The sequence below is a fragment of the Anabrus simplex genome, chromosome 3, assembly GCF_040414725.1.
Source record: "Anabrus simplex isolate iqAnaSimp1 chromosome 3, ASM4041472v1, whole genome shotgun sequence".
Classification (NCBI taxonomy): Eukaryota; Metazoa; Arthropoda; class Insecta; order Orthoptera; family Tettigoniidae; genus Anabrus; species Anabrus simplex.
In genome coordinates, this window is record NC_090267.1 from 523794784 (window position 1) to 523821966 (window position 27183).

General features: G+C 38.4%; 1 protein-coding gene across 2 annotated transcripts in view; it reads left to right on the top strand.

Moving 5' to 3' along the window:
• LOC136866583 (8-oxo-dGDP phosphatase NUDT18) overlaps window positions 1-27183 on the top strand; it is a 115995-nt gene that overhangs the window by 13570 nt on the left and 75242 nt on the right. For both annotated transcript variants that reach the window (XM_067143682.2, XM_067143681.2), the window contains exons 3-4: window positions 5744-5864; window positions 6478-6712. In XM_067143682.2, the coding sequence (XP_066999783.1) occupies window positions 5744-5864; window positions 6478-6712 (356 nt within the window). The remainder of the gene's footprint in view (window positions 1-5743; window positions 5865-6477; window positions 6713-27183) is intronic.

Below are 27183 nucleotides of genomic sequence, written 5' to 3' on the forward strand. Positions count from 1 at the left end.
GTTTTTAGTGGCTTCAGGTTCGTTTACACCAGGAACACGTAATGTTGACATTGAGAATGTGGCAGCAGTGTTGTCTACAAGGTCGATCTGGAACTCGCCCTTCGTAGGTAGGTAGTGCGTAGGCTGATTAAGCATTCTCCATTCTCTCTTATGGAAACTACAATCACTCTTGATAGGGGCATTGAAATCTCCTAGCAGTATACTCGTGTGTTGATGTGGGCTTCTTCAAGGGTGTCTCTGGTCTCTGGGGAGGATTGGAAGTTATTGCATCTGAAGGATAGTACTGAAGTTCTGTTGCTTGTAACCAGTCAGTTGGGAAGTGCAAAGCCAGTTCCCAGGATGGTATGTTTTCCATGTTTCTCATAGCAGCTTTTCTCTTATGTATCTTGACACTCCATGGTATCTTCATCCTGGAACCTAGGGCTGCTACACTGATGTTCTCAAGTGTGTGCTATAGTTTCCCAGTTTTGAGCAAGGAGTTTAGTTCCAACTGGATCACATGAAGCTGTAGACCGTCCAACTTACTTCACGTCACAACCAGGGATGTATTGCTTACCACCAGGGGTTCTATCTTTATTAAGTTTGTTGGACACAGAGTATCACACAAGTCACCCGAACTTTGTTAACTATCAAGTTCCCAGCACTAATCCCTTCACCGAGCCAGCGTCCCCCTGGGATTGGTAACCCCACCTTCCGCTGGGTTGCTCATCTTGTAGGTTATGTGCTGGAGTTGGGTCAAAGAGGCTGCTTGGATTCTCTTGATGGCAACAGTGTATTTCACTCCCATTTTTCAGAGTCATAAAGATTCCTCCCAGTTTATTCCCAGGAGCCATTTATTTATATATTTATTTATTTGTTTGTTTAAGAATGAAGCCATTCTCTTTCAGTATTGACTCAGTCTCAGATACAAATAACAGGCTGGGAGCAGGCGTAGCAGGGGGAGAGGTGATACTCCCACGTGGCGCGTCCCAGGTGGCAGATAGGGGGGTCCTAACCGGCTTGCCGGCGGACTTGAGGGAAATAAAATACCTCTCGCGGACCAAACACACACCCCCTGCGAGTGGGGGACGCACATGTAGAATACACCCGCGGTTTCCCCTGCCTGTCGTAAGAGGCGACTAAAAGGGGCGACCAAGGGATGATTGAATTAGAACCATGAAACTAATTTTGAATCGTACCATCACGCGGGGAACACCATAGGTTGCCTGTACTTGCGAGTAGTACCATTAAATTAGGTACGAAATAGGTTTGTGGTTAGTAGCAGTAAAAAGCCTGGCCTGGTGGATTCCAGTACCCATGTGAGCAACACCGCGGGTCTGGGCGTAGCCTGTGAGTTCTACCACTATATGAGCAGCGCCGTGGGTCTGTGTTGCCTGTGATTAGTACCCACTATGTGAGGAACACCACGGGAATACCGGCGCCCGTGTTTAGTACACCTAGGTGGGGAACCTTCTCGGTTTGCGTTGGCTATGAGTTGCGCCATTGTGTGAGACACACCATAGGTCTGCGTTACTTGTATGTATTGCAATACTTGTGAGTAGTACCATCTTTTGTGGAACACCGTGAGTCTTCGCTACTTCTGATTAATACCCCAACATGACACATACCATGGTACTATTTTACTCGCGACATGTACCATTCTGTGCGGCCTTAGACGTGGATTTTGCACCCCTTTAGACACCAAGCATCATTGTGCTTTATAAGTGGTTCCTTGGTCGGTAATAATATTATTTTCGATCTGTTTTGCGTCTGATCCACAGTTTTTTTTTTTTTTTTTTTTGTTGGGTTCCTGTCCATCCATTCATTCTTCTTGACATATTTTATTTTTATTTTGGTCAGTGGATGCCTTTGAAATTTTTGTTCTTTCATTTTGTACCATTAGGGGCCGATGACCTTCGATGTTAGGCCCCTTAAAACAACAAGCATCATCATCATCAACAGGCTGGGAAGCTTAAAGTTACATCATATGCCGTAAATCAATAAGAATATAAAACAATACACAAAAATAAAAATTGACTTCAGTTTCGTTTCATTCTCAGTATGTCAGGAACAGGATTAAAATAAATTCTTACTCCCTACTAAATTAACTGGCTAGCTCCCTTGGTGGATCCTGAGATAGCGGGTTCAAACCCGGCAGGGGTAGTCAGATTTTTGTAGCGTGGAAAAAAGTCAATTCGGCACTCCATGTCGCATGATGTCGATCTCTAGAGACACATTGGGTGTTTACCAAACAAAATTAATTAAAATTCAACCATGGATGAGCAAGAGAGTAGTGGCACGTTCCAGTCAGTTGTTTCCTTTTTGCCTGAATTTTGTAATTTTTGTTTCGCTTGTGTGGGATGATGTATACATGGATTTTAGATAGCACGTCTGAATATTAACAATCAGTTCAATAGCTGAAGGTATGACGACGTAATGAAAGTTAGAAAACAGAATGAGGAAATGTATCGTAACATTCTAATGAGAGGGTCGAGGTAAGTAAGGAACAACCATCATTCCAGGTCTGCATAACACCATCAAGTGCTGAGGTCAGAATTGCCAAGCTACATTCAGTTACAATTGAGAGAGTTGCCATTAATTCATATTATAGGTTATTCCATATTTCACATCATTACTAGGATCAACTATAACCTTGGCCCATATTAGCGTTACCTAATCCTTCATTAATTAACCTTAAACGATAATCATTCCTCATACATCTTCATATTTATCATAATTCAACAACTACTTTATCCAAGACAACATTATTCCATCATTTCACATTCCTTTCCTCATATTTCTCTATATACTTATATCGCTGCATGTGCAAGTATTATTTATTCAAATCAATGTAATGCACAACTCAATTAACTTCTCAACTCATTAAAATTAATATTTCATGGATTAATAACTAACATATTCCTAGCAATATGCACTTCAATTATCAATACATTACCACATTTAACCTATACTGACTTAAACTTGGCAATAAGTTGTCGATATTTATGAACTCGGTAACCTATGACTTCATATAAACATGTATCATACTTCATATTCATAAAAACTCCCTATTTTTAGCATTGCTTCTTGAGAATAAACTGAAATATTGCTAAACTAACATTTCATTGACATACACACCTTTTCCTACATTCGGATATATTTAAATATTTCGGAAGACTTCCTATAACCTTCCTTGATGCATCACTATTAATATACTTGCATTGAAACTACGTATTTAAACACTTCACTTTACAAACATCCTCAACCAATAACAAGACAGGAAAACACATAAAGTAAATTGTGAAACTTATTTTGCATGTGCTTGTGGCCAGGATAGTCCTTCCTCGGGTACGTCCTTCTTTCCATCAGTCGTCAATCCCATCTTTGATTTAGCAAGCCATTACGTTGATCTCGGCACATGCATGAGAAACATATCCAAAGACAATGTTAATATCATCTTATTAGTTGCAAAGCCTTCACTATTACTATGTTTTTGTATGGTAAAATATGACATCAATTTATCTGCTAAAGATGTTTCTAGGATGTTAATGATAGTTTATGATCGTCTAATTTATTGGTATTTCGCTTTGAATATTAACGTTTACTTAACCCGGGAACGCCGGAGTTTTCAATTTTCGTTTTTTTAAATTTTTGTTTAATATACCCAGCATTCACATATCAGAGAACATTTAAAAGTCATTTTTCTAAAAATTGAATCGTTGGTTTTTAAATGAGGGCCTGGTACCATACGGTACCGCACGGCGCTTGACATAGCTTTTGGTTGGAACATAAAAATTGTTACCTCTTTAGAATACCATGGAACTGAATGCTTAATATTGTTACAGAATATCACTTACAAATTACTGAGCAATAAACAAAAGAAGAAACGGTGTTTATAGGTTTATTTGTGATATCCCTTTGGAATTCCGAAATATAACATTAGCTCAGACGTGACATATCTTTAGGAAATACGAGTAATATTATTTCAGCTTTTCTTATTTAGTCACCCATTTCCACTCTTCACTAGTTTAGAATGGCAAAATGCTGTTTACACAAACGCCCACACTACACGTGACGCATTCTGTGCGGCCGCAGAATTCGCATTCGTTCGCCGCACAACTCCTGCTTTGGTTTGTCGGAGCGATATAGTGATGTACGCCATTGAATCTCAAGGTGTCAGATACACTAAGAAGTGTAAACAACTGCATTTATTTACCTTAAAATACCACCCAAATATATATGTCGTAATAAATATTTTGCACCTACCCTTTTCTGATTGTGGTACTTACACATAGCTACTTAGAAGGAAAATGCCGATGAAATTTTCATTTCTTCGGGGTTATTTTTCGTTTGTAAAAAGCATATACCGGTAGTTGTTGACTTCAGAGCACAAGAAATTCATAATTTCATCGTAAAGAAAACCCTCATATTTCGGTCGGCATCATATATCGAAAAGTGGAAAATTTCACACTAGGGAATTGGAGTGAAATTGGGCCATACGCCATCCAGGTATCTGGTGGATGAGGTGACGATTTCGCTCTCTTCCCGGGCCATGAATCATTATCGGACATGGATTATCTACTCCTGTGCGGAATTTGTTGCTTTAGCACTATTTCTGCTGGTACCCGTGATTGACCTCCCGTAAGGTTATCTGCGAGACCCCCTTCATCTTCCTCGGATAATACCTTAGATTCCAGTGGTTCAGTATGTCATGCCGTTTAATTTTTAAAAGTAAAATATACAATTATAGATTTTTATGACACACATAAATCATTATTTGCAACTACAGTATGAATTGTTACCCTTAGAAGTAAGGAGGAGAAAGTAAACAGAGAGGCATGGTAAGCGCCGTGCGGTACCATACGGTACCAACGGAATAATTTGTATCATAACAGCTGACACAGGAATGCTGACCAATTGCTTGTTATTTCAATTCATGGACTTATATTTCAAGACAATAAATCACATGATACAAAATCGTATTCTCAATATTTATAAACAAAGTAAAGCAACTTACTTTAGACAGGTAGTCATTTTTATTCCTCTCGACACGATCTCAAATTACAAGCAGTTGTTGCCGCAAACAAATACTCAAATAAAACCTTTTGTTGATTTTAGGCATTGTAGAGAGTATCTCCTTGACAATGTAAAGCGAAGTTGCCAGATTTATGGCGCGAGTAAGGATCAGTATGAGAAAATCAGAAGTAAGGCGCACTGGTACTATACGGTACCGCACGGCGTTGCCGGGTTAAGATGTGTTTCCTTAAGAAATTTTCGCTTTTCTTCAGTGCAATTCCAGTATAAATTCTGTTGCACTTTATCTCCTCCTTCATAGTTCGCATTAAATCTAATATATTTGAGATGCACGGCAATATGATTACGTAATATCTTCAGTTTTAGTGATCAAATTTGATGTTCTTGTTTTAGAATATGTTATTTTCCTTCATGAAATTACTCTCTTGAGCTTCACTGTGGCTTCTTCTCTCTGTTGACTTTAACAATTTGAGAATAGTACATTTATCTCTTTGATTCCACTTGCTCGTATCATTTAACTTGTATTTTCCGCCATTTGATCTACGAAACTTTTAGCGTCATTCACGGCAAATGACGACTTTAAAATTCCGTATTTCATTAAGACAATGAAATGGCGCATTTTATATCCCCTCCTTTAACCACGTGCTCATCCCCGAGACGGTAATGAAGTCACATCTGGCTGATGGCCGCTTTATGCATGTTTCTTCTTTAGCAGCATATATTGTTACAGGAGGCTGTGAAGCGAGAAGTCCTGGAGGAGACTGGGCTGGAAATGGAGCCCACTACCTTGCTCATGGTGGAGTGTGCAAGTGGCACCTGGTATCGCTTCGTTATCACGGGCAATGTCATAGGTAAGTCCTTTCGTTCCATTTCAAAATAACAAGAATGTAAGCTATTTACAACAAAGTAATAAGAAAAAAGGACTTCTTAAAGCTGCTGCATGGCCTTGTGATTGACAGCAGCTGCCTGAAATTGGAAAATACTTGCTGTTATGTTCTCTACAAACTTAGTATAGCCTACCCAACCTCTACTTGCTTTAAAGTCTCTTCCCAAAATAACATGCTTTTAAATGTGACAGCCGTTTCTTGTCCGCGTGATCCACTCAAGCAGTACTTTGCTTCCTGCACCCCATGAAACGATTTGTACGTTTCCTTTGTTACCTGTTTTTTTTCCCTCAGTTTCACTAATACCAAATCTTGTATGCTTGCATATCAATCATGATCGCTTTCTTTCACAAATTCCATAATACTCGGCCGGAGGGTTGCCGTACACCACGATCGTTTATCGCACCAGGTCTGAATCACACTTGTGTTGACGATGGAAGAAGAGGGAGATGGGACGCACATGTATTTGTGGCCAATTGTAGTTGAATTTAAGAAAAAATACTTTGTTTTTATGTGAAAAATAAAGGGATTCGTAATAGGAGAGTAAATGCAGTACTAACACCACAACTGATTTTTGTAGGTGGGAAACTGAAGACGCCTCAGAATGCAGATTCTGAGTCCCTGCAGGCCAAATGGGTGAAGAATGTTGGGGAGCTGAGTCTGCGAGCCAACGACATCCACACCATCATAGAGCGTGGGAGGTGTTTCCACAGTCGTGGTCTTGACGAGCCCTGGCATGCCAACTTGATGCCTGTCCTCAGACCTCATCACAAGTTGCTGCTCAGGCTTGTTGTGTGTATTAGGAAACGTAGCAAGTAAGTACCACCTGGTCAGAGGAGAGAAACAGTACTGGGCAAAGCTCAACATGGTCCCACTAGCTGGCAATGTCTGAGTCGGCCACTTTTTACAACGTACCCTCATCGGGTAGACTTTACGGGCGATACATAATAGGAGACTTTACAGCAAAAGTTAATTATAATTATTATTTATCTCATCCCAAAGCAAGGAGAAATTATGATCCCAGTTACTTAATAAATAATAAAATATATTTAGGGAAATCCAAAACAACTCTAAATGACAAATTAGAGACGATGATCAACAAACTTAAAAACATAGCTGAAGAAATCGCTCCAGTTAAAAGGAGAAAGAAACATGCGTGGTGGAACGGGGAATGTGACAAAGCAATTCAAGCAAGGCACAAGGCATGGTTAAATGATCAACAGAGGAAAACAGAAAAATCTCGAGAAGAACTAATTAATGCCAGAAGACAAACAGCTAAAGAAATTAGGACGATTAAAAGAAATTATCAAAAGGAAATGCTTAACACTATAGAGGAAACATTCAATCAGCATAAAACAAGAGACTATTACAAAACATTCAAGCAATATCAATCTAAGTTTACCCCTCCCACACTTACGTTAAGAAATAAAAATGGAAAAATGGCACACAGTAATCAAGATAATGCTAACATCCTTGCAGAATACTTCAAAGAGTTACTTAATTGTGAGGATCCTGTGCAACATTTGGAATTTGACCCTAACCCAAAAAATTAAACTCCATTACAAAAGATTATACCACCAGTTTACAATGAAGTGTAACAGCAATTAATGCACTTAAAAACTACAAAGCAGCAGGAGAGAATCAAATAGTAGCAGAAATATGGAAGAATGCTAATGATAAAACTATTCAAAACCTACATAAATACATCATTGATATTTGGAACACGGAGAAGCTTCCCGAGGAATGGAATACAGCGATAACCCACCCGCTGCATAAGAAAGGTGATCGCTCCGATCCAAATAATTATCGGGGGATATCCTTGCTTGATATTACACACAAGATTTTATCCAAGATTATATACACAAGAATCCAAGAACAACTCGACCAAGAACTTGGAGAATATCAGGGAGGATTTCGACCAGGTAGAAGCTGTCCAGATCAAATCATTAGTTTAAAATGAAGCACCAAAGAGTTCGAAGTAAGGGTCTAGTCATCATGTTTGTAGATTTTAAAAAAGCGTACGACAGTATTCATTGTGAATCATTATTAAAAATCCTTAAAGAATTTGACTTACACCAAAAACTTGTTAACCTCATTAGTATGACTTTTAAAAATACAAAGGCAAAAGTTAAATTTAGATGTGAATTATCAGAATCATTCACTATAAGAACTGGACTTCGACGAGGAGACGGACTTTCACCATTGTTATTTAATTGTGCATTGGAGAGGGTTATGCGTGAATGGAACAAGAAATGCCAACCAACTATCAAGATCGGTAGAAATATTAAACTCAACTGCCTTGCTTTTGCGGACTATTTAGCATTACTTGCAAATATAATAGAAGAAGCTAAATTTCAAATTGAACAACTCGAAATTATAGCAAAAAAAAAAAAAAGAGATTACAAATTTCATTTGAAAAAACAGAAACGATGCCAACTTTTAAAGTTGATTTACCAGTTAACAGTAATAAAGAGATTAAAATTGTTCAGAAATTCAAATATCTTTGGGAAATAATAACATGGAACACAAATGAAAAAGAAGCAATAGAACACACCACAACTAAATTTAAACAAGCACAAAGACTTTCCTGGCCAGCCTATAAAAAAAATCTCTTTCGATAAACGCAAAGCTGAAACACTATAATTCCATAGTTAAACTAGAAGCAACGTATGCTGGTGAAACTTTATTCAAATTAAATGTAAAATCTACAACAGATAAATTACAGAAAACTGATAGAAGAATTCTTAGAACAATTATTAATAAAAAAACACAAAGTTGATGGACAGTGGAGATTGTTGCCTAACAACATTGTCTATTGTGAATGTGAATCAATAATATCTACAATGTGTAAAAGAAGAATTTCCTTTTTCTGTCACATATCAAGATTACCAGACACCAGGATATTGAAACAACTATTTGATTACTTTTTGAAATATAAAATCAATAATAATTGGTTCAAAGAAGTTCACGATGATTTGGAAGAATTGGGTAAGACTCGGCAACAAATCAAATACAGAAAAGAGAAGAGGCTTTTGAAGAACAAAAGCATAAGTCTCAAACTAAAAACAGTTGAACGGAAACAATATACTATATCGGACACACAAAGGGCTTCCAGGTCGGAGAGGATGAGAAAGTTCTTGGAGAAGAAAAAGAAGAAATTAACTAAAATGTATTGATTTAAGTGCCCCAATGTGGGCGTAAAATATCTAAATAAATAAATACAAATTAATAATAATAATAATTATTTATAATGAACCTGGTAAATGGGCTTGATAACACTTTCCCGACCGGTTTCTCTTGTAAAGATTGTCTTTGTTTTTATAAATGAATTGGCACAAAAATATAGCTCTAGAAATATACAGAAACCACCTTTTCTTTCACAGTGGCCACATTTCCCTGTGATATCTGATGGACTTCTTTCTGGGGGAACTTAACTAGCAAACGGTCAGACCAATATTTGTGTCTACAAATTCATTCTCACTCAATTCCTTAGACGTTTTAACTTTTCTGGTGTAGTTTTTCTCTTCTTTGATGTGTGGCAGAACATCCTGCAACACTAGCTGGGCCAACTCCAACATCAAAATCTTGCTCTTCCCAGGTTCTCTTCTTTTTGATGTCTCTTGTCTTCCTTCTGTAGCGTGTTAAGAACAGCTTCTCCTGTTATAGATATTGTTGCCGAGTTTGCCTGGTGAACCTTACCTGAAGACACTTTTTTTGTCCAGCACATTCTGGGGATTAAAGGGAAAAATCCTACACTGTAAATTGGAGGCTGCGTTGGGACTAAATAGATTCGATTAACTCCTTCAGAAGCGTAAGGAATTTCATGTTTTTATCCACATTGATCTGAGATCACAATTAACTAAGCTTATAGTAGGTTCCACCTTTTCAATACCTTTACAATGTTGTTATCTGATGTTTACAACATTATTTATTACAAATTACAGGACATGTTTCGGTATACAATTTTTAACACCATCATCAGCTGCACGAAAAGTGTATAGAAACTTGGCGGTCAAAACAATGAACAGCATATTATCATACTTAACTCCTTATATACAGGTAATAGAATGATGTTATAATTAAATTTAGCATCTTATTATGCTAGGTTAAAACTAATTTGCATGACAAGGAGATTCTTGCAGGTCAAAATATAAAATTCTTCATTTGGTATATGAATGGTCTTCGGTTCCTTAATATCTATAACATTATACACTCGTAATATTGGTTTCACATGCGATCCTAAATTAGAGGATTGAAGTTGAATGCAGTCCGTCTGACATTAAGATATCCATTTTTTGTATATGTTATTCTGTTGAATTAAAAGTTTGTTGCATATAAAAGACTTATTAGAGCTGAGCCGTCTTCTTATCTTTGTTGAGTAAAAATATAGTATTTTTGATGCTGTATTTGTAGTGGTTGAACTGTGATATTAATTTGCCCTATAGTTGTTAAGCTGGCTAGGATTCTCAGTTCAATAGGCACCTGTAATAATGAAACATTAAGTTAAAAGCAAAGCGAGAAAATTGATAGAGAAACTGATTGAATTATTGAAATGCCTGACTCACCTCTAAAGCTGTGTACCTCGCTTGGCTGCCGCACAACGAGTGTGTCTTGTACTGTGTGATGAAGGGTTTGGGAAGGAGAAGTAGGGGCGGTGAAGGGGGTGTTTCCAGAACATTGGCTGTTTACGAGGAGGTCCAGGGGGGGGGCGTTGTGGACGTAGACTGTAATAACAAAGTTGTTACGTAGAGTACGGAAGACGTTCGAATTTTCTGGAATTTTTAAGTTGTTGAGTAATAGAATCAGACAATAAATTAATATCTTAGGTTTTTCCGAGATTTCGTTCAGATTAAGATTATACCAATATAATGGTCCGTTATTGGACATTATAAACTTTCCAGCAAACTCATTCTTGGTTGTCTGGGTTTCGCCCTCATGTGCTAAGTCGGGCTCATCAGTTGTTACTTATGCACTCGCCTTGCGTCTTGGTAGGTGTGCTACCGTGGAGGCCACTGCATAGGCTACTTGAAGCTACCAGCAGTGCCAATGCACTATGAGAGACTATGTCTCATTTCCAAAAAGTGATGCCTGCCCGGCTATCAGATGATATAGATGTTGATTCCCGTAGGGAACATGAAATATTTGTCCTGAACAAGTAAATTTATAATACCAATATAATGGTCCGTTATTGGACATTATAAATTTTCCAGCGAACTCATTCTGGGTTGCCTGCGTTTCGCCCTCATGTCCAATAAGGGTATTATAAATTTACTCATTCAGGACAAATATTTCATGTTCCCTACAGGAATCAACATCTATATCATCAGATTAAGGTCGGCGTTATAATATTGATCTAGATATATTAAACATGCTTCCGTAATGTCAAGCCTCTGTCCTTTAGCCAGTGTTTCCATGATCTCAAGGTCTTCATTTATATCTGTAAATTTATGTTTACACTCATGGATATGCTGGCCTACTGCTGAGAATCTACGATATTTTACAGCGTTGAGGTGTTCGTGATATCTGACATTAAAGCTACGCCCAGTTTGCTTCCACAGTCTCTACATTCGAATCTATATACGCCTGATTTAGAATAGCGGTCGACTTTGTTAACATTTGAAGCGTTCTGTAGAGCTGCTGCACTTCTATTATCTGTCCTAAATGCAATCCTAATGTTACGTTTTTTGAAAATGTTTGTGTTTCCAAAAGGGACCCAGGTGTGCCGCATAGAAGTAAAAACTGGTTAAAGACTAAAAAACTATGGCTTAAAAACGAATTAAAATTCTTCCATAGAAAGAAGTCTCCAACTACTGTATATGAGACTCACCTCAAAGCTACATTCATGCTTTCCGCTTCACAATGGAACCTTTTTCAAAATAAAGTTCAATTCAAATTATCTAATGTGCTTGAAAGTAAACAATCAACATTGGAAAATAAGTTAGAAAGGCTAAAGAAAGAGGCGGGAAAAAGCCGAACCCAATCTGTATCCCCGATTCAAAGGTCCAATTTCACACCTAACGAAAATCCACTGAGACACTTTCATACTGCAGTTATTAACCTTTCCAATGTCAATTTTAATGAAGAGGAAAAACTTATACTTGAGAAAGGTCCTAAACATAACTGGCCGACTTTCAATCAAGTTAAAGCAACTAAAGATCTGATCATAGAAACAGAAATCGTGCTCAAAAAATTCCCACTCGACTTGCAGGATGAGGTCAGAATAGAAGTAAAGAAACAGCTGAATAATACGATTAATAATAACAATAATAATAAGAAGAAGTTAGTCATCCCCAAAGAATCTTTTAAGGATAGGAAACAAATACTGGAAATTAAAAAGAAGAAAAAAAAACGAAGAGCTTATTGTCACTAAGGCTGTTAAAAAAAAAAAAAAAAAATTCTCAGACCTTTATTTTCCTTCCTTCACCTCAAAAAAAAAAAAAAAAAAAAAATCCTTTGATCCTTACCTACCTTCGTTTCTCTCTTCTGCTAAATAAATAAAAAAATCCTTTGATCCTTACCTACCTTCGTTTCTCTCTTCAGATAAAAAAAAAAAAATTCCGTTGATCCTTACCTACCTCCGTTTCACTCTTCAGCTAAAAAAAAAAAAAAAAAAAAACCTCAGACCTTTATTTTCCTTCCTTCACCTCCTAAAAAAAAAAAAAAAAATTCCTTTGATCCTTACCTACCTCCGTTTCTCTCTTCAGCTAAAAAATAAAAAAATATAAAAAAATTATATATTCTTCTCCTGCCTTCATTTTTCTTCCCTCACCTCCTCAAAATTTCCTTTGATCCTTTCCTACCTCCGTTTCTCTCTTCAGCTCATCACATCACGCTTGAGTTTTCCTTTTGACATATTTTAAAAAAAAAAAAAAATCTTACTGTCTTTTATTCAGAATCAAATTTATGGTCCGCATTGAACTGCGAATTTATTTCCACCTTTATTTAACTCCATATATGTTGCTCCACCTCGTGAAACATCCATCGTCCTTCAAGATTCCAGAAGCAGAAGAGCTTTCTCCTAGCATCATACTTCGCATCGTCTATTAATTCTGGTTTATGAACATCTTGAGAAGACTATGTTACGATTCTTTATTTTCAATCGATCTCTGAATGAACAACATTATCGCTTAAGAACCAAGTTTTTTCGATTTCCATTTCCACAATTTATACAACGCACGGGACTTTTTTAAGGATCTCTATTTTTTAACATAATATAACGCTTCTCTGGTTTCCTAAGCCTCCACACGCAACTATTGCCATGTTCAAAAAAACTGAAGAGCCTTCCAACATCCATGTATTTTGACGTCTATCAATACCTTATAAAACACGACGTAAATTTCTTCGATTATACAACAGCTAAGAAGAAGCCAGCATTCAACCTACTATTCTTCTTTATTGCATCATTTAGTGCACAGTGGTCTTTTATAATATACGGCGCACCGAACTTTACATAAATTCCGCTCAGTGCTTCGTCAATTTGGATGAGTTATTATTTTTCATATATCTCTACTCAACTTCCCACTTGGTATGTACCTTTAAAGAGACTGTACTTGTGTTTACATTGTTTATGTTTTCTTCGATCTTTGACTTACTTCAGGCTGATGATGACCTATTACTAGGTCGAAACTAGTCCCTACGTAATTTTCATTTTGTATTGAAAAGGTGGACCAATAATAATATATTATTTTACTCTATTGTAAGGGCTATGTAACCGTGATTATGCATAAAGATGATTACATTCAAAAAACAAAAAACTTCTCCAACGATGATTCTTTTTCTATTATTAAGAAAGACCCTACTCAGCCTTTACAGAAGCAACTAAAACAAACATTGAAAACATCTTCCTTCCTCTTTAACAAATACGAAAAGCAGAAATTAATTAGCATGAACCCCAACCTTCCTACCGCTAAAGCGATGCCAAAAATCCACAAGGCCGGTGTCCCCATTAGGCCAATTATTAATTACAGACCTAGCCCCCTTTACAAATTAGTGATGTATATACAAAAATTCCTTAAACAACATTACAGATTCATAGCAAATAAATCCATAAAGAATTCCATAGATTTCACTAAAGAATTAATTAAATTCCGACTACAGGACTACCACACTATCCATTCTTTTGATATAGTAAATATTTTCCCTAACATCAAAACCAATAAATTGCTTCCCATCATTGCCAATAATCTGAAAAAATACAGTCGCTTAAGCAAGCTACAAATCGATGAATTCATGACCGGTTTAAAATTGCTGATTAATAATAACTATTTTATTTTCGACCAGGTTATATATAAACAGAATGGCCTTGCAATGGGGTCTCCAGCCTCAGGAATTTTGGCCACAATTTATATAGATTATTTAGAGGACACACACATAATTAATAATGAAAAATTCAAGAATGTTCTATTCTGGTCTACGTTTGTAGACCATGTATTTGTTATCCTAGATGAACGCATAATCAACGCCTCTACAACTCTTAATAATCTTAACACTATAGATACAGATATAAAATTTAATTTAGAATCTGAAATAGAAAAATCTATTAATTATTTGGACCTAAAGATTAATAAACATGCCTCTTCATTTTCTTTTAGTATTTACAGAAAACCCACACAAACTTCAGTTACAATAAGAAATGATTCAACCCACCCCTTAACTCACAAATCCGCAACCTGTAACAGCTTAGTGAAATGTGCTTTAAGCATACCAATGTCCAAATGAAATTTGGACAAGGAATTGAACATCATTCGAGCTATGGCTAAAGCTAACGGTTTTAAAGGAAATTTTATAGAAAGAATAATAAGCAAATTCAAATATTGCCCTCATACGAACCTGATGAAAGAGAGAACAGAAGCAAAGGAAATCGCAACTTTCACATATAATAAAGACGTGTATAGAATCGCAAATATTCACAAAAAACGTAACATTAGGATTGCATTTAGGACAGATAATAGAAGTGCAGCAGCTCTACAGAACGCTTCAAATGTTAACAAAGTCGACCCCTATTCTAAATCAGGCGTATATAGATTCGAATGTAGAGACTGTGGAAGCAAACTGGGCGTAGCTTTAATGTCAGATATCACGAACACCTCAACGCTGTAAAATATCGTCGATTCTCAGCGCTAGGCCAGCATATCTATGAGTATAAACATAAATTTACAGATATAAATGAAGACCTTGAGATCATGGAAACACTGGCTAAAGGACAGAGGCTTGACATTACGGAAGCATGTTTAATACATCTAGATCAATATTATAACGCCAACCTTAATCTGAACGAAATCTCGGAAAAACCCAAGATATTATTTGATTGTCTGATTCTATTACTCAACAACTTAAAAATGCCAGAAAATTCGAACGTCTTCCGTACTCTACGTAACAACTTTGTTATTACAGTCTACGTCCACAACACCCCCCCGGACCTCCTCGTAAACAGCCAATGTTCTGGAAACACCCCCTTCACCGCCCCTACTTCTCCTTCCCAAACCCTTCATCACACAGTACAAGACACACTCGTTGTGCGGCAGCCGTCAAGCGAGGTACACAGCTTTAGAGGTGAGTCAGGCGTTTCAATAATTCAATCAGTTTCTCTATCAATTTTCTCGCTTTGCTTTTAACTTAAGGTTTCATTATTACAGGTGCCTATTGAACTGAGAATCCTAGCCAGCTTAACAACTATAGGGCAAATTAATATCACAGTTCAGCCACTACAAATACAGCATCAAAAATACTATGTTTTTACTCAACAAAGATAAGACGACGGCTCAGCTCTAATAAGTCTTTTATATGCAACGAACTTTTAATTCAACAGAATAACATATACAAAAAATGGATATCTTAATGTCAAATGGTAATTCTAAATTCCCATGGAGGGAATTAGATATTTTTCCACCAATAGAGCATATCAAAAATCAGATCAAAAATTTAGATGTATGGCTTTTCAGGCGTTTGCTCTATTAACCAGCATTTCGTCTTAGGTCTGACACCAGACTCGTCAGAGTGGGATGTGTCAGACCCTACCCACTTATGCTGGGGTGTATGCAGGTATGCTTCTGATAAGTTCACCTGCATACACCCCAGCGTAAGTGGGTAGGGTCTGACACATCCCACTCTGACGAGTCTGGTGTCAGACCTAAGACGAAATGCTGGTTAATAGAGCAAACGCTTGAAAAGCCATACATCTAAATTTTTGATCTGATATCTTAATGTCAGATGGACTGCATTCAACTTCAATCCTCTAATTTAGGATCGCATGTGAAACCAATATTACGAGTGTATAATGTTATAGATATTAAGGAACCGAAGAGCATTCATATACCAAATGAAGAATTTTATATTTTGACCTGCAAGAATCTCCTTGTCATGCAAATTAGTTTTAACCTAGCATAATAAGATGCTAAATTTAATTATAACATCATTCTATTACCTGTATATAAGGAGTTAAGTATGATAATATGCTGTTCATTGTTTTGACCGCCAAGTTTCTATACACTTTTCGTGCAGCTGATGATGATGTTAAAAATTGTACACCGAAACATGTCCTGTAATTTGTAATAAATAATGTTGTAAACATCAGATAACAACATTGTAAAGGTATTGAAAAGGTGGAACCTACTATAAGCTTAGTTAATTGTCCTTCAGAAGCATTGGCGGTGATTTCTTTGAGACTCATGTGAGTGGTCTCTCAACTTTTAGCTTCCAATTTGACAAAACTGATCATCATGCTGCCATTTTGAGAGGTCTGTAGACTGCTACAGCAAGAGGCTGACATAGGTGCTTAGATCGGCAGGCCTTTAGGCCTTGAAGCTTCCTTGTCCGCAGAGTTACCATTGACTTGATCCAGTCTTCGTAGAACCATCTGTACTTCAGTTGATTCTACCTCGTTCCTTGTGTTCATGTGTCCTATATTTTATCACTTGACAATGTTTACCACTTTGAGTACTACTAAACATCAGGCTTGTTGCTGATTTCAAGCTCTTCATGATCCTCTCTGGGTATTTAGTGCCCCAGTATGGTTTGCCTGTTGCTATGTTTCCATCTAAAATTGTAAAGGTGTCATTGACAAACCTTGTCCAGAAGAAAATGTGCTCCAGTTTGCTGATGTGTGTATTCTCCAGATGGTCGAAATAAATGTCTGCCATAACGCCCGATGCTGGAGACTCCATTGGAAGGCCGTTTTGTTGATATATTATCCCGTTCATGGTGTGGGTTACTGTAGTAACGTCCTAGTTCATGAACCATGGGCAGTGGCTGAGTGACCTAGTAAGTGGTCCTGAGAGTCGGGATACCAGTTGCTATGGAATGGGAGTGGGCATCTTGGACATATTCTGAGTCACGGCCCTCCTTGTGCTCAGGCGGCTAGGTGATCCATAACCCATTAGAGGAGAGATCCTCACTATGTGTAAGTAGGGTAGCATCCTACTTCGTGAATATACCGAGCTCAGAACATTTTAAGCAAGCCTCGGACCTATGGGAGTAACGGAGTCCCACTCCCATTTGACAGGCGAGGGACTCCTTGGAAACAACTTGGCGAATGAAATGGAATTCGATGGGGAGCTATCAATATTAATGGGGCTTATGGAAGAAAGAAAGTATAACTGGCTGAGTCAGCGAAGAGGATGCATATGGATGTGCTAGGAGTGAGTGATATTTGGGTAAGAGGAGATAACGAGGAAGAGATAGGAGATTATAAAGTGTACTTGACGGGTGTTAGAAATGGAAGGGCAGAGTATGGGGTAGGGCTGTTTATCAGGAATACCATTGCTTACAACATAGTTTCTGTTAGGCACGTAAATGAGCGAATGATGTGGGTGGATTTGTCAGTTGGAGGAATTAGGACGAGAATTGTCTCAGTGTATTCACCATGTGAGGGTGCAGATGAGGATGAAGTTGGCAAGTTTTATGAAGCATTGAGTGACATCGTGGTCAGGGTCAACAGCAAGGATAGAATAGTGCTAATGGGCGATTTCAATGTGAGAGTTGGAAATAGAACTGAAGGATACGAAAGGGTGATTGGTAAATGTGGGGAAAATATGGAAGCTAATGGGAATGGGAAGCGTTTGCTGGACTTCTGTGCTAGTATGGGTTTAGCTGTTACGAATACATTCTTCAAGCATAAGGCTATTCACTGCTACACATGGGAGGCTAAGGGTACCAGATCCATAATAGACCATATCTTAACCGATTTCGAATTCAGGAAATCTGTTAGGAATGTATGAGTTTTCCGGGGATTTTTCGATGATACAGACCACTATCTGATCTGTAGTGAACTAAGTATCTCTAGGCCTAGGGTAGAGAAAGTGTAATCTATCTGCAAACGAATAAGGGTAGAAAATCTCCAGGACAAGGAAATTAGACAGAAGTACATGGATATGATTAGTGAGAAGTTTCGAACAGTAGACAGTAAGCAGGTTCAGGATATAGAAAGTGAATGGGTGGCATACAGGGATGCTGTAGTAGAAACAGCAAGGGAATGCCTAGGAACAACTGTGTGTAAAGATGGGAAAAGGCAAACATCTTGGTGGAATGAGGAAATGAGAGCTGCTTGTAAATGTAAAAAGAAGGCTTATCAGAAATGGCTCCAAACAAGGGTCGGGGCAGACAGCGATTTGTACGTAGATGAAAGAAAGAGAGCGAAACAAATGTTGAATCCAAAAAGAAGTCGTGGGAAGATTTTGGTAACAACCTGGAAAGGCTAGGTCAAGCAGCAGGGAAACCTTTCTGGACAGTAATAAAGAATCTTAGGAAGGGAGGGAAAAGGGAAATGATCAGTGTTTTGAGTAATTCAGGTGAACTCATAATAGATCCCAAGGAATCACTGGAGAGATGGAGGGATTATTTTGAACATCTTCTAAAAGTAAAAGGAAATCTTCCTGGTGGTGTTGCGAACAGCCAAGCTTATGGGGAGGAGGAAAATTATGTTGGTCAAATTATGCTTGAAGTGGAAACGATGGTAAATAAACTCTATTATCATGAAGCAGCAGGAATAGATGAAATGAGACCTGAAATGGTGAAGTATAGTGGGAAGGCAGGGATGAAATGGCTTCATAGAGTAGTAAGATTAGCGTGGAGTATTGGTAAGGTACCTTCAGATTGTACAAAAGCAGTAATTGTTCCTATCTATAAGCAAGAGAACAGGAAGGATTGCAACAACTATCGAGGTACCTCATGGATAATACAGTAGAACCTCGATAATTCGAAATCATTCAAATCTAAGAATTTCATTTTTGTCCGTATTGAACTGAGAATGGAAGATAGGGAAACTTAATACAAAAATTTTTGTATTGAAAAGGTGGACCCTTTTAAGTTTTCCTATCTTCCAATTCGAAATCAGTTAATTCAAAATCCCGCCTAATTCAAAGAAGCTCTCGTTCCCGGAAACATGAGATACAGTTTTGCATGTTATTTCAATTGTTTAATTCGAAATACGGATAATTCGTAATTTGAAGTACAATGTCGGCCCCATTACCGAAATTCAGACTTTTAATTCTAAACTACATTTTAAAACAATAGTATGTTATCCGCTCCCTTCATAATAGAACGCTCGTTCCGGAACGTGGAGGGGTAACTTTCCGCACTTACACTCACTACGATGGGTCTACAGTGCGCTTCATGATTGCTAAGTTGAATGAAATCGGAATTATTTTGTATTCAACCTTTTAAGGAACGCTGTAATATCGCACAACAGGCAGTGTGCGGGAAAACGGAATCCGCAAACACTGGCGATGCCGACAGTTGACGAAAAAACGTGGCTCATATAATAAATTCGTAGGCACCAAACAATATTGTCATGCCGGTGAAACTGCATTGCCTTATTTTAACGCGAGCCCAAACGGTCTTATGGTTTTAAAGGAGAAATCGCCAGCCGGGATATCGTACAAGGGTGAGGGATGGGGGTCATAGTAGTGCGTTGCAATGCACATGGGAGCGAGATATTTTATCACCTCGTCATAGGAAAGTTCGATAAGCTACTATGTTGTAAGGGCGTCGGGCACATTCCATGCTAGTACAAAGCATCTAAAAATGCAAACAGGACAGAAATCCAAAAAGATAATGCATTTGTACAGGGGAACCGGCATCATTTATCCTCGTCTTTGAATTGTGCGATTTTTTTTCTTTCATTGCGTGAGGTTATGTTTGTCAGTGATTTATCCAAGTGCATTATTTGAACATTGTAAATGCACCTTGTTGGATACATTTCGGAAATAATTTTTTCCATGGCATTTGAAAGGTTTAAACTGTGAATCGAGGTGATTGCATGTATTAATGGGTCTTAGAATACTTTGTGACGCGGCAAGTGTTTACATTTCTGAAGTGCCATGGCGGGAAATCGTACAAGGATAGAGTCATGAGAAAGTTTGACTTTAAGGGCATCGGGTACTTTCTGTGTAAATACAAGGCATCTAAAATGCTTACAATATAGTAATCCAAATAATAAAGTACTTGCACATGGGAGCCAGCATAGATTTCTCCTCGTCCTTGAATCGTGCTTTTTTTTCTTTCTTTCTTTCTTTCTTTCTTTCGTTGCGTGAGGTTATGTTTACCAGTGAGATATCCAAGTGCATTATTTGAATACTGTAAATGCACCTTCTTGGATACATTTTGGAAATAGTTCTTTTTTCATGGCATTTGAAAGGTATAAACTGTGAATCAAGGTTAACTGCATGCAGTAATGGGCCTTAGAATATTTAGTAATGCGGCAAGGGTTGGTACTTCTGAATTGCGAATTGGCGGTTAATTCAAAATCACGTAATTCGAAGTCCGATTTTTGAGTCCCAACGACTTCGAATTAACGAGGTTTTACTGTATACCAGGCAAAGTATTCACTGGCATGTTGGAAGGGTGGGTACGATCAGTCGTTGAGAGGAAGTTGGATGAAAACCAGTGTGGTTTCCGACCACAGAGGGGCTGTCAGGATCAGATTTTCAGTATGCGCCAGGTAATTGAAAAATGCTACGAGAAGAATAGGCAGTTGTGTTTATGTTTCGTAGATCTAGAGAAAGCCTATGACACGGTACTGAGGGAAGAGATGTTCGCCATACTGGGGGACTACGGAATTAAAGGTAGATTATTAAAATCAATCAAAGGCATTTATGTTGACAATTGGGCTTTAGTGAGAATTGATGGTAGAATGAGTTCTTGGTTCAGGGTACTGACGGGGGTTAGACAAGGCTGTAATCTTTCACCTTTGCTGTTCGTAGTTTACATGGATCATCTGCTGAAAGGTATAAAATGGCAGGGAGGGATTCAGTTAGGTGGAAATGTAGTAAGCAGTCTGGCCTATGCTGACGACTTGGTCTTAATGGCAGATTGCACCGAAAGCCTGCAGTGTAATATCCTGGAACTTGAAAATAGGTGCAATGAGTATGGAATAAAAGTTAGCCTCCCGAAGACTAAATTGATGTCAGTTTGTAAGAAATCCAAGAGAATTGAATGTCAGATTGGTTATACAAAGCTAGAACAGGTCGATAATTTGAAGTATTTAGGTTGTGTGTTCTCCCAGGATGGTAATGTAGTGAGATTGAATCAAGGTGTAGTAAAGCTAATGCAGTGAGCTCGCAGTTGCGACCAACAGTATTCTGTAAGAAGGAAGTCAGCTCCCAGACGAAACTATCTTTACATCGGTCTATTTTCAGACCAACTTTGCTTTACGGGAGCGAAAGCTGGGCGGACTCAGGATATCTTATTCATAAGTTAGAAGTAACAGACATGAAAGTAGGAAGAATGATTGCTGGTACAAACAGGTGGGAACAATGTCAGGAGGGTACACGGAATGAGGAGATAAAGGCTAATTTAGGAATGAACTCGATGTATGAAGCTGTACGCATAAACCGGCTTCGGTGGTTGGGTCATGTGAGGCGAATGGAGGAGGATAGGTTACCTAGGAGAATAATGGACTCTGCTATGGAGGGTAAGAGAAGTAGAGGGAGACCAAGACGACGGTGGTTAGACTCGGTTATCACGATTTATATATAAGTGGTATAGAACTAAATGAGGCCACAGCATTAGTTGCAAAGAGAGGCTTGTGGCAACGTTTAGTAAATTCACAGAGGCTTGCAGACTGAACACTGAAAGTCATAACAGTTTATACTGAAAATGTATGTACGTATTATCCCGTTAAAAACAAGATAATTGTACAGTTCACATTGGAAACAGTCACAACAGTGTTATGATATACGCAGGAAGCCAACAATACTATCAAACAATTTTCAGTGCAGCCTAATTCCCATGAAAAGTGTACCATTATCCCATCCCAACTGGCTGTAGCTTATTACAGAAGGTTCATTGACAGTTACAGTAGAACCTCGATAATTTGTATCGGTTAATTCAAAATCTCACCTAATTTGAAGCCTCTCGTTCCCGGAAACATTCGAAATACTGATAATTCGTAAATCGAAGAACAATGTCGGTCCTGTTACCGAAATTAGGACTTTTAATTCGAAACTTCCTTTACATTTTGAAAAAAATAGTATTTTACAGAGTAATTTAAATTCAGAAATTCTCCGCGTCATGAAAGAACGCGTCTTCCGGAGCGTGAAGGGGTAACTTTGCGCTCTTTCACCCACTTCGGTGTGTCTACATTGTGCTTCATATTTGAGCGGAATCGTAATTATTTTGTATTCGGTGTTTTAAGGAACGCCACCGTATCACGTAGAGGTAGAATCTGCGAACACTGGCGATGCCGACAGTTGGCGAAAAAGCTTGGCTTATAGCCTATAATCACTTTGTACGCACCAAACAATATTTTCAGTGTGCATTGTTTGTTTTATGTTTTTAAATGCTGAGGCCAAACAGACTTATGGTTTTAAAGGAGAGAATTGCCAGCCGGCAAATGTACTGTGTTGCTATGCAGTGCACGCTGCACACGGAAGCAAAAGACTTCCTTCCCCTGTCCTAGGAAAATTCGAAAAGCCACGATGTTTTAAGGGTGTCGGGCACTTTCCATGCCAGTACAAGGCACTCAAAAATGCAAACAGTACGGTAATCCAAAAGAGAAAGTACTTTCACAGGGGAGCCAGCATAATTTTTCCACGTCTTTGAATCGTGTTTTTCTTCCTTTCGTTGTGTGAGGTTATGTTTGCCATTGTTATATACAAGTGCATTATTTGAATAATGTAAATGCACCTTCTTGGATACATTTCTGAAATAGTGTTTTCCATGGCATTTGAAAAGTTTAAATTGAGAATCAAGGTGATTGCATGCATTAATGGGTCTTAGAAGTGCCATGGTGGGAAATCGTACAAGTATAGTCACTGTACTGTTGTAATGTGGACGCAAGCCAGAGACTTTCTCCTCTCGTCACAGGAAAGTTCGATAGGCGAGATATTTTAGGGGCATCGGGTGCTTTCCGTGGAGGCACAAGGCTTCTAAAATGCAATGAATAAAGCACTTGCACAGGGGAGCCAGTATAGATTTCTCCTCGTCTTTGAATCTTGTTTTCTTTCTTTTGATTTCACTGCGTGTGGTTATGTTTGCCGGTGAGTTACCCAAGTGCATTATTTGAATACTGTAAATGCACCTTGTTGGATACATTTGGAAATAGTTTTTTTTCATGGCATTTGAGAGCTTTAAACTATGAATCAAGGTTAATTGCATGCAGTAACGGGTCTTAGAATATATTGTTACGCCGCAAGGGTTGGCATTTCCGAAGTACGTGTTGGCGGTTAATTCAAAATCACGTAATTCGAAGTCCGATTTTTGCGTCCCAACGACTTCGAATTAACGAGGTTTTACTGTATTTTTCATCTGCAACAAGGATTCTGTATACCAAATGACAAACTTGTTTAAAAAACACAGGCTAAAAATAGTGCTCAGGACAACCAACAACAGTCCATCTCACTTCCACAATCCAGGGACCATGAATAAATCTGACAGGTACTTACAGATTACAGCGCCAGTCGTGTTTAGTAAGCCATATCGAACATACAAGGAGAAGCTTTAATACTAATAATAATAATAATAATCGTATGGCCTCAGCTACCGTGTGCAGACATTTGAATTTGACGCCATCTGGCTGTCTGCTCGTCAATTTTGACGTTCCGTTTTACTCTAGGCCCCCACTAGATGGCAGACCGAGTAATCCGAAACTCTCTTGGGCGTCTATGGCTGAGATTTCATGAATTTTGTCGGGTGAACACCAAATGTGTCACCAGAGATCTTTTACATGCCGACATCGTACGACATGGAGTGTCGAATGGACTTTTTTCCGCCCTTCAAAAATCCGACGACCTCTGCCGGGTTTGAACCCGCTATCTTGGGATCAGGAGGCCGACACTCTACCGCTGATCCACAGAGGCAGCTGCTTTAATAGTAAGGAACATTGAACAGATCAGGCATTCTGCCATGGGAATACATATGCACGAATCCAATCACAAGTTTTCTGATATAGACAAGGACTTGCAAATTATTGAAATTATGAAAAAGGGACTTCTATTCAATATCATGGAAATGGTTTATATATCGTTGGATCAACGAGTCAATTTTAATCACAATCTGAATGAATCCATTGAGAAAACAAGCGTACTTTACGAGGCCATCCACCCCCTTATTCTCGAGAGGTATCTAGGCAGAACAGCGTGAAAACGGACCACTTCCCCACTCTTTCGCATCCCCTCCACACCACAGCCAATCCAAAACAAGCCAACAATAAGCTCCTCGCAGACATGGGCGGCAGGTTAACGAGCGCGAGGAATAAGGGAGTAAGTACCATCAAACCACTTTCCGAATACATATATTAGTTCTCATTTCTTTTTGCTTCTTCCTCAGACATCCACCTTTCACGACACTGTACCACACAGATCAGATGTAAGGCTTTTCAGGAGTTTGCTCTATTAACCAGCATTTTGTCTTACGTCTGACACTAGACTCATCAGAGTGGGATATGTCAGACCCTACCCACTGACGCTGGGGTGTATGCAGGTGAACTTATCAGAAGCCCTATATAAGTGGCACAGTCTGATAACTGTATACGGGAGATAAAACGCCACAATGGAATTATTGCCCACCTAGCAATTCCGAATGGAAATTCTAAGTTCCTAAGAAGGGAATTAGATATTTTTCCACCAATAGAGCATGTACCATACTGTACCATACAACTTGTACTTCAACAACAATAACAGCAACATTTTCAACGGCACTTTACAAGATCGTCAATTTTGGTACATGCTTTTTATCCTTCATCGCCGTTTCCACTACGAATATTTGAACATTTTTTAACACATTTTTTTATATCCACAGTAGCAAATAAGAACTTCACAGTATTCCTCGACTTAAGGTTTTTATATATTATCGTAACACTCTGTTCAACATTGTACAAACTCACTACAATTATGTGACCTGGATCCTAGGACGTTCTTTAAATATGAATGTGTTTTTATGTCAACCATTTTAAGTGTGTTTTAAGGCAGATTTCATGTTGATTGTTGTTAAGATCCTTTTGATTTATTTACTATGAACTAAACTGGTTTTCAATTAATAAATGTTATGTATTATATAAAGTGTTGAATGGTGGAACATCCCTCAGTTGATTCTTATTATACAAGTTAAACGTCAACATGGAAATGAAAGTTATAAATTATGAAAATAAGGTGAGAGTGTTAAAAGGAACTACGAAGGTATGAAAAACTCCCCTTTGGTCTTTTCGGAGGGAAGCAGTGGTATTATGTCTTCTTCCGATCAGCCAAGGTGCACTCCTTCTTACTGAAGGGGGGGTGTGTACTTGCATCGGTCACCTTACCGTGGTACGCATCCTTACGGAGTGCGTGGACCTGGTCGATTGGCGCCGTAGTACCATCTCCCTCATCCTGCAAAATGATGAGGAGTCGTCCAGGCTAGTGGCCTGTTGCTTTTATTTTACTGTTAACTACATTTCAGTTCGTGTATTTTAACTTCTAATTAGAATTATGTGTATGATTGCACTTCAAGATTCTACTGTAATCATTTTCTGTCATTGTATGAGAAAGTAAGGCATTGCAAATTAGATTTACTGATTATTTTAAATTCATAATCATTTTAAATTCTAGTCGGATAAATTTTAAATTTTCATTGTTTTCCACCTCGTAGATTAGGGGCTGATGACCTAGAAAATAGGCCCCTTTCAACAAGACAGCTGGTTCAGTGCTCGTATAACATTTGCACTGCTCTCGCGTCCTGCATGAACGTACGGCCACAATGTGCTCTCCAAGATCTTCTCCAGAATTTTAAGCCCATGAGAAAGAAGTCTTATTCCCAGGTAGATGGTGCAGTTTTGGTATTTCCTTTTTTAAACAACTGATTTAAGGAAGAGAAAAATATATTTTCAGTGGGTCCTTTGCTGCTTGATTGCTGAACAGAAGCATGGACATTAAAAGTTGCTGAAACACAAAGACTCATGTTGAAATGTTGCTGTTGATGAAACATAGTTTAGAGACTTTGAGTCACAGTTGAAAGCACAGGTTAAGGAGTGGAGAACTTCTTTCTTACAGCCAAACAGTTTTCGACGAGCACAATCAAAGATGCTTATGATAAGGAATCATCCTGACAGAGAGACAAGTGTTATAGCAGAACACTCATCGCTGGGCCACTCGTCCTCCAGCACACAAATCCACCAGACTACGACTTACTTCCTAAGTGGATATCAGAGCCTTCTGCTGCTGTGCCCAACACATGCACTTTGAGACATATATGTCTTATGTAATATCATTTACTTGATATATTGTATTGAAAAGGTGGACCCTTTTGTCAATTTATTTTTATAATTGCTCTTCAGTACAGAACAAAAATGAAATTTATAGCTGATAACTAGCCTAAGAAAGCGCCAGTACACACGACTACCTCCTAAACCAACTCTAAATACACCAAAATGCGTGGAGAAACGAGAAATACAGGAACATCGCGGGATATGGCGACTGCTGATGTCTGCATGCGTGTGACTGGTTTGATACAGCACTCCATGCCACCCTATCCTGTGCTAACCTTTTCATTTCTACAGAACTACTACATCTGCTCTAATCTCTTTGCCATATTTGTATCTTGGTCTACACTTCTCTCAAAAACCAGCTGTACAAGTTCTGGGTGTCCTACGGTGTGCCCTATCATTCTATCTCTTCTTCTGGTCAAATTTAGCCAAATTGATCTCCTCTCGCCAATTCGATTCAGTATCTCCTCATTCGTGATTCTATCACCCATCTCACCTTCAGCATTCTTCTGTAACACCACATTTCAAAAGCTTGTATTCTCTTTCTTTCTGAGCTAGTTATCGTCCATGTTTCACTTCCATACAATGCCACGCTCCACACGAAAGTCTTCAAAA